The sequence below is a fragment of the Populus euphratica genome, unplaced genomic scaffold (assembly GCF_000495115.2).
Source record: "Populus euphratica unplaced genomic scaffold, PopEup_1.0 scaffold11.1, whole genome shotgun sequence".
In the NCBI taxonomy this organism is placed as follows: Eukaryota; Viridiplantae; Streptophyta; class Magnoliopsida; order Malpighiales; family Salicaceae; genus Populus; species Populus euphratica.
In genome coordinates, this window is record NW_011499878.1 from 1,057,013 (window position 1) to 1,074,740 (window position 17,728).

At 36.6% G+C, this 17,728-nt stretch overlaps 2 protein-coding genes across 2 annotated transcripts; both read left to right on the plus strand.

Moving 5' to 3' along the window:
* Positions 1-418: 418 nt before the first annotated feature.
* On the plus strand, positions 419-2,222 carry LOC105128814 (floral homeotic protein DEFICIENS-like). The gene is made up of 7 exons (XM_011030643.1): positions 419-788; positions 880-946; positions 1,043-1,104; positions 1,211-1,310; positions 1,585-1,626; positions 1,730-1,774; positions 1,868-2,222. The coding sequence occupies exons 1-7, from the start codon at positions 601-603 to the stop codon at positions 1,937-1,939; spliced, it is 576 nt and encodes a 191-aa protein (XP_011028945.1). The 5' UTR covers positions 419-600; the 3' UTR covers positions 1,940-2,222.
* A 1,874-nt stretch (positions 2,223-4,096) lies between these two features.
* Positions 4,097-11,536, plus strand: LOC105128815 (uncharacterized). Its single transcript, XM_011030644.1, is given in 7 exon segments — positions 4,097-4,663; positions 6,031-8,058; positions 8,161-8,215; positions 8,626-8,774; positions 9,213-9,299; positions 10,002-10,130; positions 11,014-11,536. Coding segments are annotated over 7 exon segments (2,619 nt in total). The 5' UTR covers positions 4,097-4,594; the 3' UTR covers positions 11,116-11,536.
* Positions 11,537-17,728: the final 6,192 nt, after the last annotated feature.

A 17,728-nucleotide genomic window follows, 5' to 3' on the forward strand; every position in this document is an offset into this window, starting at 1 on the left:
ATAAAATTTAAAAAATAAAATTTATTATTCTAATATAGTTCCAATTAAGAAAACACATTAAAAAAACAACAATTAGTACAGTTTCATTCACTAAATTTATTACATGAAAATCGGAAGAAGTAGGAAATTAGACCCCAACACTTGCTCCTCCGTCTGATTTCTAAATATATAAAATTATTCTCCTCTGATTACTGGAGATTTATTTCAGCATCAAATCATATCAATCAACTTTAAACAGGAGTGGAGGCAGTATTTTGTCTGCAGCCAATTTAGTCTGTCTGAGCGAGGAAAGCAATGGTCCCCTACATCGGAGTTCGGTTCCTATCATACATTCGGAAATAACATCAGGATGCTTTATCAATCCCAGCAAAAACTTTCACCATTTTGGCAATTCTCTTAATTTTAACCTACATGGATGGATTTATAACAAACCTTCTCCTCTCCCTTCACCTCTCTTCCATCTCTAATATTCTTCTCTTTATATCATTAAGAAAAGAAAGATTCAGAATTAAATTCGAAGGTGCTAGCTACTATCAATTTGGAGGAATAGAGAAGTTTAAAGAGAGAAGGGGGTCATCAAGTAGAGAAAGTAATAGGAATATGGCAAGAGGGAAGATCCAGATCAAGAAGATTGAGAACTCGACTAACAGGCAAGTTACTTACTCCAAAAGACGAAATGGTCTCTTCAAGAAAGCTCATGAGCTCACTGTTCTTTGTGATGCCGAGGTCTCTCTTGTCATGGTTTCTTGCACTCACAAGGTCCACGACTACACTAGCCCCTCCACTACGTATGTCCCATTTCTCTCCCTCGTTTTCTTTTCCTGTCAAACCCTTCTTCCCTTCTATATATTTTTATTTTATTTTATTTTTCATTGCCAGAACGAAGCGGATATTTGATCAGTATCAGCAGACTAAGGGAATAGATCTTTGGAGCTCCCACTATGAGGTGTTAAATTATATATAATTTCTATTATCTTTTTTGTGTGTGCTAAGTCAAGACCCTCTGTGTTTCTCTGTAATGGTATAAAGCTTGTGTGCTCAGATAATGAAAGAGAAATTGGAAAAACTGAAAGAGGTGAACATGAAAATCAGGAGGGAGATGAGGTGATAAAATGCCTGAAATTTGTTGTCCATATGATCGTTATTCATAGGTGGTATCTGTTCTGTTTTTTGCTAAATTTTTTTATGTTGTCGTGATTATACTTTACAGGCAGAGGATGGGTCAGTGTTTGAATGATTTGAGCTTTCAGGATCTGCACAGTCTTGAGAGCGATATGGAAAGTGCTTGGAGGGTTATTCATGACCGTGCGGTAAGATATTCGGCCCAGCTCACAGCATTTTTAGGGTTCTGAACAAGGAAAATCTGCTGGACAGCTCAAACTGTCACAAGAATGGATATAAACAACAATTCTGGTCTATTGACATGCGTATTTCAACTTCTACGTTTTGCTCTTAAGCTATGAATACTTCAGCTATGAATGTTTCAGCAAGAATTTGTCTGGACAGCTCTTTTGTTTCTTTAATTTGGAGCAAATCAACTGAAAACTTCAACTCAACCACTATAATACTGTCTTCTGGTGACAGGATCGTGTGCTTACTAATCAGATTGAAACTTCCAAGAAAAAGGTATTCCCGTTTGATCATATAGTTCTGTCCATCTTCTTTGATGTCCTTTTGTCTTGGATATTTGAGTAATTGGAATCGATTTCTTCTTATTGTTCCGTTAAAGGCGAGGAATGTGGAGCAAATCAACAGAAAACTTCATGTGGAACTAGTAAGTATGGAGCTCCAACGAGCTAGACAGGTAGTAGAGATTATATTATTAACGGAAAATCTTGAAGCAAATGTTTCACTTTTTGTTATGAAGGAAGCAATGGATCAAGATCCATACGGATTGGTTGACAATGGAGGGGACTACAATTCTGTTATGGGATTTTGAAATGAAGGTCCTAGCATATTTGCTATGCGATTGCAACCCCACCAGCCTAATCTTCCCAGGGAAGCAGGGCCATCTCTCACAACTTACCCCTTGCTTTGAGTATTGTCAGCTGAATTGAGGTTACTCTACATCCAAGTTGCTTAAAATTATCCATGTATTGACCGTTACCAATCAGAAATACTCGAAAGGCTTTGCTTTTAAGTATCTGTAGAATGAACTTGTATTATCCCGGACTGCTTCCATCTTGACAGCTGATATGCTGCGGACGCCTGCTCTTCACTAATTATTAGTCTAATGATTCCTACGCGTTGCTTGATGAAATATGTTGTTCATCAGCTGAAATATTCGTGCACTACATGCATCTGGCCTGATCAATTTAGTAAGTTAGCGGCATCCCACTCAGCTGCTGAAATTGCATCATGTATTCTGCATTCTTCATTTCCTTTGTTGATTTAACCTTAACGAAAATTGCTCGATGATATAGGATGTTCATCAGCTGAAATATCCGTGCACTGCATGTAACGAACCATTACAAAATTAAGAGTAAACATGTAAATAAAAAAAATATATATGGAATCAATTATTTTTTTAAAAAAAAACTACAGGAACTAGAATAAGGTCTTATCAAGTCGTCCATGGCATTTCTAAAATTCTTGCAACCAAATGATGCACGAAACATAATAAGCTGATTTTACTCAGAGTTTTGCAAACTATAGATGCTTTTATCTTCCTATTTTAGTACCAATAAGGATTTTGTTAGATCTCTTATTGTTGCACGCAATTCAGCTGCTCAGTTTGCTCTTGCATTGATGAGTTCTTGGGCATCAATAATTTTCAAAAAGGATGCCCATCATCTAAACTTGAACAGGCACGCATGCTTGTTTTTTCTATATTTTTTTCATCACCACATGACATTCGTGGAACCATTTCCGTCAAACTGATAGAATCACTGTGTGACATGTAACCCTTTTGAGAAAGGGACTTGGTCAAATTCTTTTTCAGAGTCTGCGGCATCGTTTCAAGACTCTGTTTGGCTTCTGGTACAGAAAAGGATAGTTGAATTAACGGGTCAATTTTAAAATTAATTTTTCAATTAAAAATATATTGGAATAATTTTTTTAATATCAGCACATTCATACAAAGGAAAAAAAACATATAAAAAACATGAATTTAATATTTATTTTAAAAAAAACTTAAAAATTAGAAAGTTCTCAGGAAATTATTTAGAACATCCTTGGAAATTGGAATTGACACCCTTACGATAATAATTGTCAGCATCTACAGGTTTCTGTAAGAACCAACCAGTTACCCGACCATTACCTAATCATCATCAAATAATTAATAAAGAAATTGATCGGAAGCTTTTAGCACAAGTAGGAACACATGTTGACAACTTCCTCGACGTTCCTTGTTCTTTTACTTGCGACACTTGCACTTCCTTTCCAATTAAGGCCAGCCTTACCCATCATTCCAGAACAATAAGAATAAATCCCTCAATGCCATCCCAGGCAACATCTCGATCAGATTCTCTGTCTAATGCCGAGGAAAAAAAAGTTTATTCCTTCGATGCCATCCAAGACTTGAGGAGATTAGTTTCAATCCAGATAGACAATTAGCCCCAAGAGGAGAAGAAAAAAACTTGATCTTAGCATCAATGCACTGTCCATTTTAGATTTTACTGAGGGCTAAGTAGATTCAAGATTTTAAATTTTATCTCTGAAGATTATCGGAACTAATTGATTTTATCAAATATTGTTTTAAATTCACTCGAAATCAGACAAGAATGATGTTTTATTCAAGGATTTTCAAGTGGTTTTAATGTAGAAGTTCAATTGATTTTCAGCCAGAAAGATAAAATTGAGATAGATTCTATTCTATTTTCAATAGGATAATAATTCTAGACTGAGAGATTTTTTTGAAAAAAGTTAGACAGTCACGCTTTCTTTCTTTTTTTCGAGAATAATATTTTATTTTCCATTAAATATTCCTATATTATCTCGGAATACGAGGGAAATTCAATTTCCTTCTAATCACGAAATAAAAAAGAAAAAAGAAAAAATAAATCAAAAGCCGTTATTTTCACAGCCTAGCAGCAAAATCTTTCTGCCCCACACCCCGTAATTCGCTTAGACACAACTACCCCCATATAGTGCGAAACAACAAAAAGGCAATTCAATTTCGGCTCTGAAAAGGAAGCTTAAAATCCCGACTCGCCGCCTCCCCAACCAATTAACTTTATCTAATTTTCCATCTCGAGACGGACAACAGCCGTTCACGGCGACAGGTCACCATCACCGATAGAGTAAGCGGTGGAGAGAACCAAAGCGGTGACTCTTCTCAATTCTCTTCAAGGGTAGTTTCGTCAGATTCACGTAATCTCAAGAGTTCCTCTTTTTAGTCAAAAGGTCAAACCCCCAGGAACACTCATTCTGCCCGCGACAGACAATTAGCAAAGTTTCCCAGTTCCCCGTCACCTGAGAAAGCAGTAGTTGGCACACGTGCCCTTCCCCGACGTTACTTCCATAGCTTTTTTCATGAAATCTCAGGTCACCTGAGAGAGCCGACGCACCAGCAAGAACCAGACTCCCTTCACTGTCCATGCTTCTATAAAAGAAAAGCCTCCAGCTGCTTCTCTTGCATGTTTATTTTTTAGGCATGGGAGCTCTCGGCCCTGCCTCTCCTTGGATTCCAGAAGATGACGTTTTGTTAAAAAACTCTATTGAGGTAAAAATCTTTTTTTCATCATCATTATTATTTCACCAATTCTTTGTTAATTGAAAAAAAAGTGAATAAAACCCATCTTTTTACACTAATTATTTTTATTTTTTATTGTTATTCTGTAATGGTGGATTTTTCTTGTTTTCAAGTATGAATTTCTTGAAACAAAGATTATTCTGTTTCTATCTTTTCTTGTAGCATGGATTTTGAGGACATAATTATTGCTGTATTTGATGTTTTAATTAGGGCAGGATTTTCAGCATGTTAAATGGCCAATATCGAAGAAAATCTGATTTCGAACTTGGCAATAAATAGAGTTCTTAACATGTGAAAAAGAATGGTTAATTTTTTATGCTATGATAGTGTTGTTTGGTGAGTTTCGATTTTGTTAATGGTAAATGATGAGTGTCCGGTTCTGTTTTTCGGATATACTGGTTTTGGTGATTGTGAGATTCTATGTGGCTTCGGTAATCTTATGATAGCTGTTATCAGAGGCATTGAGATATTAAATATGTAAGGTATAAGCCAGGAGGGATATTTGTAATGCTTCATTTTCGCAAGGAATTTAAAATAGGAAATTTCTTCATGAGCCAGTGCAAAAGGGGGGATTTAGTGGTTCTGGTGGTTGCACTGCAGACAGGAGAAAACATTGGTGGTGATATGTATCAGCAACACCAATTATTTTTCTAATTCGCTGGCATGACCTTGCATAAGTATTTCAAGAAGAGAAATTTCAGGTGTCTGTGAAAGAGAGGTCTTGCGTTCTTTTATTCGGACTGTTGTCTATACGCTTTTACTAGTGCATGGCAGTAAGAAAAAGAGAGATGACAGCCATGGACATGGCAAGGTGTAATACATGAGGAAAACATTGAATACTAAGTTGAAACCATGAAAATTTAAGTTGTGGTTGTTGGCTAGGATGTCTGTGTGAACCGTTGCATTTGTGAGTGAAGTTTTGCTCCCATTGCATCCATAGGAATTTTTCCATTAACTCTTTTTGCTTGCAGTTTTGACGATATAGTTATTGACAGTGAAATTTTTTTTTCTTCATCTGTTAGAACCATTGTTCTTATTGCTCTCTTTATTAAGCTTTTTTTAATATATATGTGTGTTTATAGACTGTTTAAAAGTAGCAGTACATGGGTTTTAGTAGTTGTACCACTTTTTTATGCTTCTTAAGACTGAAAAACCTTGTCAATTGATGCTTGGTGCAGCTTCTTATCTTATCTTTTTTTGTTGTTGTTGTGGGGTTGGATCTTTGGTTTGCTACCATTGTCTAATTAAATATCAATTGTTAAAGCTTGCTGACTTTTGTTCAGTGTGATTGTTTTGGGAATCCCTATTTATTTTTGTTTCTTTATTATGTTTTGCAGGCTGGTGCTTCCTTGGAATCACTGGCGAAAGGAGCAGTACAATTTTCTCGAAAATTCACTGTTCGAGAAATACGAGATCGCTGGTATTCTCTCCTTTATGATCCGGTTGTTTCTTCAGAGGCTGCTTTTCACATGACTGAGTTTGAGTGTTCTGCATCGACTTTTCCATCAAAATTCAGTAGAGCTGGAAATTCAAAAGAAAATAAATGTTTTTCAGGGAAGAGGAAAACTGAAAGTGTCCGCCATTGTTACTATGCTCCGCGTAAAAGAATTTGCAGCAAACCATTTAATTCTATGGAGTTGAGTTTTCTTGATTCCCCCAATAATAACAATTATGTTGGCAATGAATATGAGCAATTATCCAGACAATGCATGCTTGGAGATCCAGTTACAGATCACTTCGCACTTCAGGAATCTAATTTGGACATGATGCATCATGTGTTTCCTCAAATTGTGAGTAGCGGTACTGCCCATGCCTTTGATACCGAATTCCATAATACAACTCAAGAAGATTATTCAATGGTGCAAGACAATATACACAATCACATTCCCCATATACTTGGAGAGGATCTATCTAACACCGAAAACAGAACCGTAGTCGAGGAACTCAGTCAACAACTGCCAGTTGATGATGACTTGTTACATGGGTGCTCTAGCTTTGATGGAAATGATGTCCTTAGTTCACCAGTTCCAGAGTGTAGTTTGTCATTTCACAATTTGGAGTTCTCTTCTCCACTTCCTGAGATGCCTATTTGGAGAATGGATGAAGAGATTTCAGTGCCAGATATTCCAAACAATCTTGGATTATGTGACAAAGATATGCACCGTGGTGATGCTTTTTCACTCCTTGATGATGGTGATATTAAGAATGCATGTTCGACAAGTTTTGATGATCTCCAAAAAGACTCAGAGTTAAAAATGGAAATACTGAGTGATGTGCCACAAAATTCATCTCATAGCACAGAAGATTTTCTGGCTGAACTTACCAATTATTTGTCTAATGATGAGGAAGGGGCAAGTGTGGATATGGATGGAAAAGATTTCAGCACCAATTCTTACATTGCTTGTCTCAATACAATTTTGTTGGATTCACCAAATAATTCTAACGAAAATCACAGGCCCCATGTAACTGAACCAGAAGCATCAATATCAGCAGACTGTTTTAAAAATCACTCAGGTGCTTGTCCTGGAAACTTATGGGAGAATAGGGGATCTCACTGTAGTGTTGATGCAGGTTGTAATTCTGAGTTCCAGTTTGTTTCGTCTACATCAGTTCTAGATCCGCATCCTGAGGTGAAAGATGGGATTATTTTCTGTGTGCTAAACACTGAGGACACAGAGATCCCATTCAATGATGATATAGACCCCCCCTCTGACTGGTGCCCAAGATCAGTTGCCTCCTTGGTGCAAAGGAGTTTCCAACATGCTGGCAAACCAAATTCTTTATCTGCTAAGGAATTACCGAGTAATAAAAAAGGTAGTGTAGTTCCAGTAGTCGCTCACAGGGATCTAGAAAATCCTGGACAATTGCTTGCATCTTCTCAGATGGTAAGATTACAGGCGATGCCAGAACCTGATCTGGTCCATCCTGTAGGTGATCGTAGTTTGAAACTTGAGTTGCCCAGCAGTGACTCCACTCATAGGAGTGCACGCTTTGCTTTTGGTGGCTCAACTCAATTTAACTCAGCCGATGCTAAGATGGAAACTCTTGTTCCTACTCAACTGAAGGAAGAAACTACTGAAACCCCAATGGCCAAGCATATGAGTCATGAATCAGTCGATTCTTTATTAGAGAAGCCGTCTTTGGTTTCTGATTTCTTTACATATCCCCAGACAAATGTGTCTGCTATTAAACAGGTAGAAGATGCACCAGACAGAGTTCAAAATCTTCAAGTATCACATATGAAAGGGGGCTCTTCAGATGTTGCTTCTTCAGAACTAGTAGTAAACCATTCAGTATCAGATCCAGCTGAGCCATCTATCCAGAGTGATGATGATGTACCATATTTTTCAGACATTGAAGCAATGGTAACTGTATACTGAACTTCAAACAGATGGTGATTATCCTGTTTCTTTTGACAATTTCTCCTTTTTTCTGAACATGTACTTTGTAATTCCACTTGTTATCAGATACTGGATATGGACTTAGATCCAGAAGACCAGGATTTATATTGCAGCGAGGAAGGTAAGATACATTCTGCTTCGTAACTAGAAATTGCTTTTCTCACATTTAACAAGCTCAGTAACTTAGACAGTGTTTATTAGGGAATCACATGAGTATGAAACAATGAGTGAAACTAAGACAATCCCAATGTTGTTGTAATTTGCATAACATTGAAAATACAAGCATGTGCTGCTTGTATTGGTAGTTATTTGATTCTATCTCAAGGTTTGTAATTGAAATCACTGAAAGATATTGCATACACAATTATCTGTGTTTGTGTGTGGGTTTGAGCACACATGTTTAAGGGTACATGTTTTTGTGCTTATATTCATATTAGTAACTGAGTTTGTTGACATACCTTTAAAAAATGATGTGCTGTATATGTGCATTGTAGCTAAGCATGGCATTTAAGTTCCAATTTTTCTCTGCAGTCTCAAGATATCGAAATGAGGACACAAAGAGGGCAATCATGAGGCTGGAACAGGGTGCTGATTCTTATATGCAAAGAGCTATTGCACGTCATGGAGCATTTGCAGTTATACATGGCCGCCATTCAAAACATTATATTAAGAAATCTGAGGTATATTAAAGATTCCTTAATTGCTTAATTTGTTGGGGTACTGGCTTTAAAGAATCCTATTCTTTTAATCCCTTGTGTCCATGGTTGTTTTTCAAATGTTGCCTCATCTATGAAACCACAATTGGAGCTATAAGGTTATACACAGATACAATGCTCATCCAAATTGTGTATCTGAAGCTCCAATAGTAAATTATCTAGATAGTTTGGTAATTTCATGTGATAAATATTCATGGTATACTAGTTAGGAGTAGGAAATATTGTTTCCTTTTCATTCATTTTAAATCTAAAGACTATTCAACCTCAATAAGATGCTGTTTTGCTATGGAGCATAATTTCTGAAGCTAACTATAATGTGTGACAGCCCATAAATCTTAAATCCATGCCTTGGGTCGGTTTGTAGGATTGCAGTGCATGTGATTTTTCTTTGTGACCATGCAGGTATTACTTGGTAGAGCAACAGAAGATGCTATCGTCGACATTGACTTGGGAAGGGAAGGCCGTCGTAATATAATATCTCGACGGCAGGTGAGATTTGCCCAAGTTTATTAATGTATTTTAACTGTACTGTTAGTGGCTTATTCTCGTTTTCTTTTTTTGGCCTAAAATTTGTAGAATTTAGCACTCAATCCCTTTTCCTTTCACTCCTTTATCTTCATATTTTTTTACTTTTTTTTTTTTGTCACTGCAGGGATTCATTTCTTTTCTTTCAGACACTGTCATCATTTACTAAATTAATTAACTGAGAAATTAAGAAGATTTACTTGTTAAAAGTCATGAAAAGTGAGGATTGTTTATTATATATGGGTTAAATTAGGTTGAGATTGAAGACGGTATATCTCTTTATAAAATTTGTAACCATAGCAAAGAAAAATGACATTAAATCAAACTTGTAATTGCCTTGCGTACTGTTTGAGAATACATGTGGGAGTTCTGGATCTTGAATTGCCGTAATCCATTCCTCGTTGGAGTTCTGGATCTTGAATTGCTGTAATCCATTTCTCGCTTCAAAAGCTCAAAAGATTTCAAGTAAAGTTTACTTAAGTTGTAATAGCTGATAAGAATAAAATAATCCTTTTGAATCTAGCCTCTTTTGGCTCCGTCAGACACACTATGCTTCCTCTTCCTGTTAAATTTCTCATCTCTAGTTTTACCTTTCTCTTGTAGTCCTCCTAAGGCCCACTTTTTTCTTTAAATTGAGTTGCATGTAACTTTTCCTTATTTGTTTAGGCTACTATAAATTTGGACAAAAGTGGATCTTTTTATCTGAAAAACCTTGGCAAGTGCTCCCTCGCAGTGAATGACAAGGAAATAGCCCCTGGACAGAGTCTAAGCCTTACTTCTGGTTGTTTGATTGAGGTTTGTTGCAATAGGTCTTTATTTCAGCATTCATGGTTAACAAGACGTTCTTTATGTGTAGAATTTTCTTTCAAGTGTTCTCTGCAATTTTATCACATATTGAATCTTATGTTGGCTTTTCCCATGCCTGCTTTTTCCTGTCAGTGTTTATGCTAGTAATTTTTAGCAATAACAAAAACAAGCCTGTATCATTACTAAAGTCTGAAATTTGTGTGGATAGAACGAAACAAATGCCATTTTCACTAAATTTGTGTGGATAGAACGAAACAAATGCCATTTTCACTAAGGGTCTTTACAATGAACAAGATAATACTCTTCATTCTGTGGTACTACCATCTTTAGGGAGAGTATATATCGTCTTGAATTATATGCCATAAATCTTAATGAAGTTTCTTTCTTGTACACCATTCATATGTTGACGGCTGTTAGGTAAGAGGTAATGTTGAGAGTCTCACTGTTTATGCATTCGTGCTTGTAACCTCTATATCTCTCTTTTTCCCAGCTGCCCATAGATATTTGCTATTTGATTTTCCACGCTGTGTAAAGCTCAAATAGTTTCTCAATGACTGCAAATTTGGTAGCTTTTTGGGTGTGCCAACTGCTCTAAGATCACTTTGTTCATGGCTCACATAATTACCACTATTATGCATAATCTGTAAATTTCTAGGGAAGCCTTATACTGGTTTCTGCTAACATTAACAAAGGCAATTTATTTTGTTGCAATTGCTTATTATAACTAGCATCCAAATGTTTCAGCTACTACAATACAAATGTGTCTTGATCCATGAATGACTTTATATTCTTCATGTTTTATTCCTCGAATTTTTATGCTTGCACAGCACACCTAATCTCAAGTAATTCGTGGGTGTCTTTGATTTCGCAGATTAGGGGAATGCCTTTCATATTTGAGATAAACCAAACTTGTGTGAAGCAATATCTAGCTAGAAAAGCCCAGAAGAACCAAACCTAGGAGCACCTGGTTTGAATCACACCAGAAATTCAGAGCGTCATCAGAAGGTGCTATTTTTATTTTTTTACCGTGTGCTTTCTGGGTTCTTTCGATAAGCTATGTTCAATCTGTTGTATGTAGATCAGCTGCCTTTGAAAGAGGAGTAATGTTCTCATGTTAGAAAGGATTTTTCCGCATGATGTCTTAATCATTAGAAATTTATATAGGGATTACCTAAAAGTTTTGAATCATCCTCTATGAGCTGCCTATCTTTCCAATGGAATTCTATCAAACAACAGCTACACGTGATGCAAGGAACAAGGTTTCACTTGCATGCAACAAGAAAAATCGCTAATCTAGGTTACTGAGCAATTACTTCTCTGTCGGGAATAAATAATGCTCTCTTGAGATATCGGGGATGTTTGGGAATAAATAATGTTCTCTGTTGGGAATAAAATCGCTAATCTAGGTTACTGAGTAAAGGAGCTGCACGAGTTTTAGTTCTAGCTTTCCCTTTTCTTTCCCCTTCCATCAAATTACTCTGCGCCGACTCTTCCTGGCAGTATGATCAGAGTCGCATTAGGATAACAAGGCTGTCAAGGCTGTCGAGATAGACCTGGAGTGTGCTTATGATTGCTTGGGCTTAAGAAAACATCTGAACTATGACTTTCCACATCTGGTGGTTGATTGGACCTCGTCCTCCTCCACATCTGTTGCTGGAATGGGGGATGATTCCCAGCTTTGAACGTGAAGCTTGTTAATTACTTTGTGAAGGATGAGACTCGAAATAACTTGAATCTCTTATCAAATCTCAATGGGACTTTCATCTCTCATCGAAATCTAAACTCTGCTGTCTTCTTATCTGATCGATTTTGTTTTGTAAGGCAATAGTTCCCTAATCCAGAGCTGAAAGTTCATCAGTGAGGTTGCTCTCCTTGATGATTTGGTGCCCTAGTATGCATTTCACATCTGGTTGAAGCATCCAATGTTTAGTAAAATTGTTTTCATATGGCAGTACTTATCTCGATGCTTGTGATAACCAGATAACTAGCCAAGTTCCTTCAACATTGCCAAGGTCACTTCTTGAACTTTCTATGCGAAACAACTTCCATGGAAACCTGCCAGATAATGTAGGAGATTTGGAGTTTTACAGGTTTCGGTTCCAGGCAAGCTAATAGCTCTTGATTAGCTTTAACCATCTTAGAGGTTTGTTGCCTTGATTTTTGGGTTCCGTGCCGAGGTTGTCAGTTTTGTCTCTACAGAATAAAAGGTTTACAGTAATGATTCCAACTCGGTAATACTTCTTCGTTGGAGAGGCTATTATTTAGATGGAACTACTTGTGTGGTCCGATTTCGGGTCCTATCATGGATTTAAAACCGGGTTCTGCTAATGTGGGTTGGGTGGATAATTGTTTATATAAGTGTCCTGGTACGTTCTTCACTTGTGAAGGTGGGAATCAGAAGTCCAGAATGGACTGTAAGAAGAGATTATTGCTTGCTATTCCTAAGACTAGAACACCAAACTAACCAGATTTGTATGATATTTACCCTTTTCCTTCGAAGTTTGCCTCTATTTTTTGTTTTTTTAAAGAACTAAAGCAAAGATTTTGCGTGAAATTGGGCAAGTTAGATGTTCTCTATCTGATCCAATAACATGGTCAGTAAGTCAGGGCCCGTGTTGCAGTTCGCACCATTGTTAGTTTCAACATATTAAACCCAGATGTGTCTGTTGTCGATGCACGGAAAATCCGAGGCCCAGGGCTTGATCCGGGTAGCGGGTTAGGTTTTAATTGAATTGAGTATGATATTAACCCTGTTATATTTGGTTAATTCAATTATATTATTAGTGATATAGACGACTCGATTAAACCTTTTTCGATTTATCTCGAGTCAATGATGTGATTTATTTTAATGCCCAGGGCTGGATTAGGTTTTGGGCTGGTTTCATAACCAAACATGACTTGGAATGGGGCCCAAATATACTTTAAAATTATCCATTTTTATTAGCCCATTTACAAACTACCGCCTCCCGAAGCCCATAATGTAAAACGCCTTAAATTTTAGCGCCACCGCCCATCAAATTGGAGTGCTAAAGTAAGGAACGAACCTAGGCCAGCTTTCCTAAAAGCAGAGGTGCTTATATTTTCAAATACGGAATTGCGCTTTCCTCACTAGCCCTCTTGGCTCACAAGGAGAAGGAATAGCACTGGCTAGCTAGTAGGAGTCCTGGAAATGTCACCGGAAATGGCTGGACCAGAGCGAGCACTCTCGTCTAGAGGCCCTCGGTTGGATCGACGACATAGAAGGGCGCGCCTCACCTGTCCCTCACAGCTCTACTACTCTCTCTCCTTTGGCAAGTCGTATTTGCTATGCTGAGTTTATCAGAAATACACACAGACACTCAAAACTTGATACACCGTGGAGTTTGGTGTTGAACGTTGTTATGAGAAATTTAAGAGGAGAAAGCTTCATTCGAAGAGTTTGTCACGAGGACGGCGACGAAAAGAGATATTTGAAGAGGAGACAGATTGTGCTTGATTTTAGAACTCCATTGGTGAAGGTTTACGTTGTTAAAAAGCCGATTGTAGCTTCTAGGGTTGGTGATGACTCAAGCAGTAGTGGACAGTGTTTGCGGGGCCAAAACCATGGGAGTGATGACAGTGACACTCGGTGCAAGATTAGAATTTCAGTAAGTATAATTTCATTGTGCCCCTGTCACTTCACTGGTTGTGATTTTTCAATTTTGATTGAATTATTAAAATATTTTATTTTATTTTTTTCCATGTGTGTAGTACATGATAATGGGCAGATAGATAATTTTCACGACTGTTGTGGAAGTTTCTTGGGTTGGTTGATTTTTTTTATTTTTTTGCTCGGGGTCATGTCGGTTTTAAGCACTGTTTGACAACAAGGTGAACAGAAAATAAAAATTAAAAAAGCATCATTTTTTGTGTTTTGGCTAGCGAAACACAATAACTAAGACGTGATATTTTTAGGGTGGGAATCGTGTTTTAAAAATTCAATTTTTATATCTTTTTATATTATTAATATTAAATAAAATTAAAAAAATATTATTTTAATATATTTCACCTAAAATCCCCTTTCAACCACATCCCTGTAAACTTCCAAAAACCATCCGATATCAATTTCCTTCCGCGGAAAACTGGAAGAGGAAGTGATGCTTTTGCTTGCGGCTGCTTTTATACGCCCTGCATAGCACTAGTATAAATGCTAACCAGCCGTCAATCTGTGCAAACCACCTGTGCCTGGGCTAGCATGAGACACATAGCAGGCAATCTTGACACATCTACATGAGACCATTGGGTTATGGGCATTGAATTAAGACCCACTCTTAAATAAACTAGTCTGTGATGCGGCTATTTTGTCATATATATTAATGAGAATCAATCCAATCTAAAGAATTTACAAAACCCAACAAACACGTGTAATTTTATGATGAATCCGTCAAAACGTATGCACTTGATTTTCTATGTTCACTTTTCTTTTCTGTTAGACTTTGTTGAGATTACATGTTATAATTTTCTTTTACTTCTGTTTATTAACATGATATTGTATTATGATTATCAGCATATAATATTCAAGTGTCATGAAAGAAGAAATGGCTAATAATAAATTTAAAAAATTAAAAACATAATCTCAACAATGAAAAATGGATCTGTATCATTAAAAATAGAAATTTATATCAGTTAAGTTAGCTTCTATTAATTTACATTAATTTGATATAAAAAAAATAGCTCGTGAAGATGCCTCTATCAATATATTTTAGGACTTATTTGCGAGTCTAATAAATATTATTTTTTAAAATATTTTTTCTTTAAAAATATATTATAATAATATTTTATATTTTTTAAAATTTATTTTTAATATCAACGTATTAAAATAATCTAATAACACTAAAATAATTTTGGATTTCAAGAGTATATTGGAAAGCAATGTCAATTAATAGAGATGACTTTTGTTCGATTTTTCTAAGAGGGCAGCCCGCTGGATCGTTTCACTCTGTAGTTGCTCGGGCCTTTGTATAGAGGACTGAGTTGATTCAAGCTCTCCTAGCTTTTGAAACCAATTCCTAACCCTCGGGTATTCCACAGTTTTAGCCCGCGAAGGTAAAGATTTTATCCAAGCATTACTAGGTTACACTGTCGAGCTGATACAGTTAACTCTCCTGATGCTCGTGTAAGTACATGCTAATCCTCTTGGCATAGTTGCGACTACAAATGCAGGAATCCTGTGGTCACCCCAGGAAATTACCCAGGCAACAGTACCTTCACATAAATCTTTTGTCCTAGTCAATGATCATTGACACCTTGGCTCCTCTACGAAGTACTGTGCTGAAAGTAACTTTATTGTTGCTTTACATGAATTTGGTAGAACATTTGCCATGTCAAGAGAGTCAATTATTTGCACATGCCTGACATGGCCCTCATCATATTGAGCTGTTTAGACTAATATAACCGGAGCTACGACAAAGAGGTGATTACAGATCTTACTGCAGCTTTTTGTATGGAATTCGTGGTCCTCTGTATTAATGGCTGGGTGGATCTATGATCAGGACAGACTTTTCCACTCCGATCCAGCTTGGTAGTGTAATAAAAAGCATACCAGACTTACAATGTGGATTTATTGTCCAAACACGATTGCATTTAAAGATAAAAATGTTGGTTTTATTAGTGGCATGGTTAATTGTCTACCAAAAACAAGCATGATTTTTCATTTCACCCTTACACTTGTCTCACTATCGGTATGGTGCTAGAGTGAATTAGCTCTCTATAGTTGAGAGAGGTCTTTAAATTAGGTTCGATAGATGCTATTTTTTTATTTTTTTCCAGTTAGGGGATTTTGATTTTGAATGCGCGATTTGTATATCCTGTTTTTAACCTTTCAAAAGCATCTAGTTAATTATACTCACTTCTACACGACAGGTAATTAGAATAGCCGCCTCACGATTCTGCTGCCTTAATATTTCTACCTATGGAGGACATCGTAGAAGGCAGGGCCCCTCGCCTCTTCCATGAGCACCTTCTTCAGAAATAAGACCGAATGACTTGTATGTCAAGTTAGCTTAGATAGCGAAAATACATTGCGATTGCGAGTCCCATTTTTTTATCTCAATCTGGGATCCCATTGTCTGACGAGGGACTAAGATGATGCACCAGATTAGAGACAAAATTGAGCGAATTCAGCCAAATGTCCTAGCTAGCGCAAGCAATGCACTCATGTAGTAAGGTTAAGCATGGAGATTTCATGACATGTACGGATCAAATTGAACGGTACAAAGGGTTCCCTTCTTACAATTGGCAAGGATATTGAAAGGGTTGATTTGAGGAACATGTGATGTTAACTGATAGCTAGACAACCATTGAAGGAGGCTAAGAGACAGCAATTGCAAGGGATAGCCTGCAAATTACAGAATCTTATACGTTCTGTCCAGTAGTAAACCTTATCGGATGCATTCAATGTTCATTAAATTATTGAAGATAACGAGGAACCTTTCTGGCAGCAAAGAGCTTGTTCCCCATGCCTAATCAATTCTAGAGATAGAATATCTTTATTGGTAATTAATGAATATATTGCGTATCCCCGATCCCTCGGGGCCCATACTTTACCACCCATCCTAGATTTCTTATCTAGTACAGTTCTTCACTTCTTCTTTCCATACGCTGTTACACCTAGAATATTCCTGAGCATGTGGCCTTTCTCCCTCCTTGTTAAAACACATATCATATTGAATTATTACAAAAATACAAAAGATTATGAATAGGTAACTCATCGTAACGTTTACTATGTTGTACGGAAATTAAATATTAACGAAGCCCGAAATTAAGGTTTAAAAACCCAACAAAAATTATGAAAATATGACTTTGTTACCTCAAAAGAGGAGTTGCAAGCAAGAAGTATTAGAAAACCTATCACATATTAAATATTTATAAAAGTATATCACTATAAAAGATTAAGAATAGGTTAACCATCACAATGCTCCTTCCCTTCATCGATGAACAAACTTGATAGCTAAAACACGCTAAAGCATTAAAATGGTGTTTGGTGCTAGGATTGAATTATAGTTTTGCAAGTTTTAGAAAAAAGGCCATGTTTTTAAATTATTTTAATGTACTGAATATATTGATATTAAAATTAAAATTTTAAAAATTATATTATTTTAATATATTTTTAAATAAAAAACACTGTTATTTTACCATGCATCTCCGAAAGAGAATGGTGGGGGCATTCCTCGATGCCAGTAGAAGAAGGCCAACGTAGAAGCAAACAAGATAAACAGTAGCCATTGTTGGTTGTTGACTGCTGGATGTTGAGTACTTTTCACTCGACATTATGCCATTATGCCAACCAGCATTAAATAAATAAATGTTAGTGGCTTCAAGGTGTCTGGTATGTTATAATATTGCTGCTATTATTATTATTATTATTATTATTATATATCTTTGTCAATCATTTCGGAAATAAAATAATAATAAATTACCATTAGCATGTGGTATGATATGAATAGTTAATCATACTTTTAGGCATTGCTGCTACTGTTGCTTTGTTATGACTCGACTCTCAATCTTCCTCGTCTCGGAATGCAATCAACATTGTGCTATAAAGTCAAATACTTGATTGTGTTAGAACT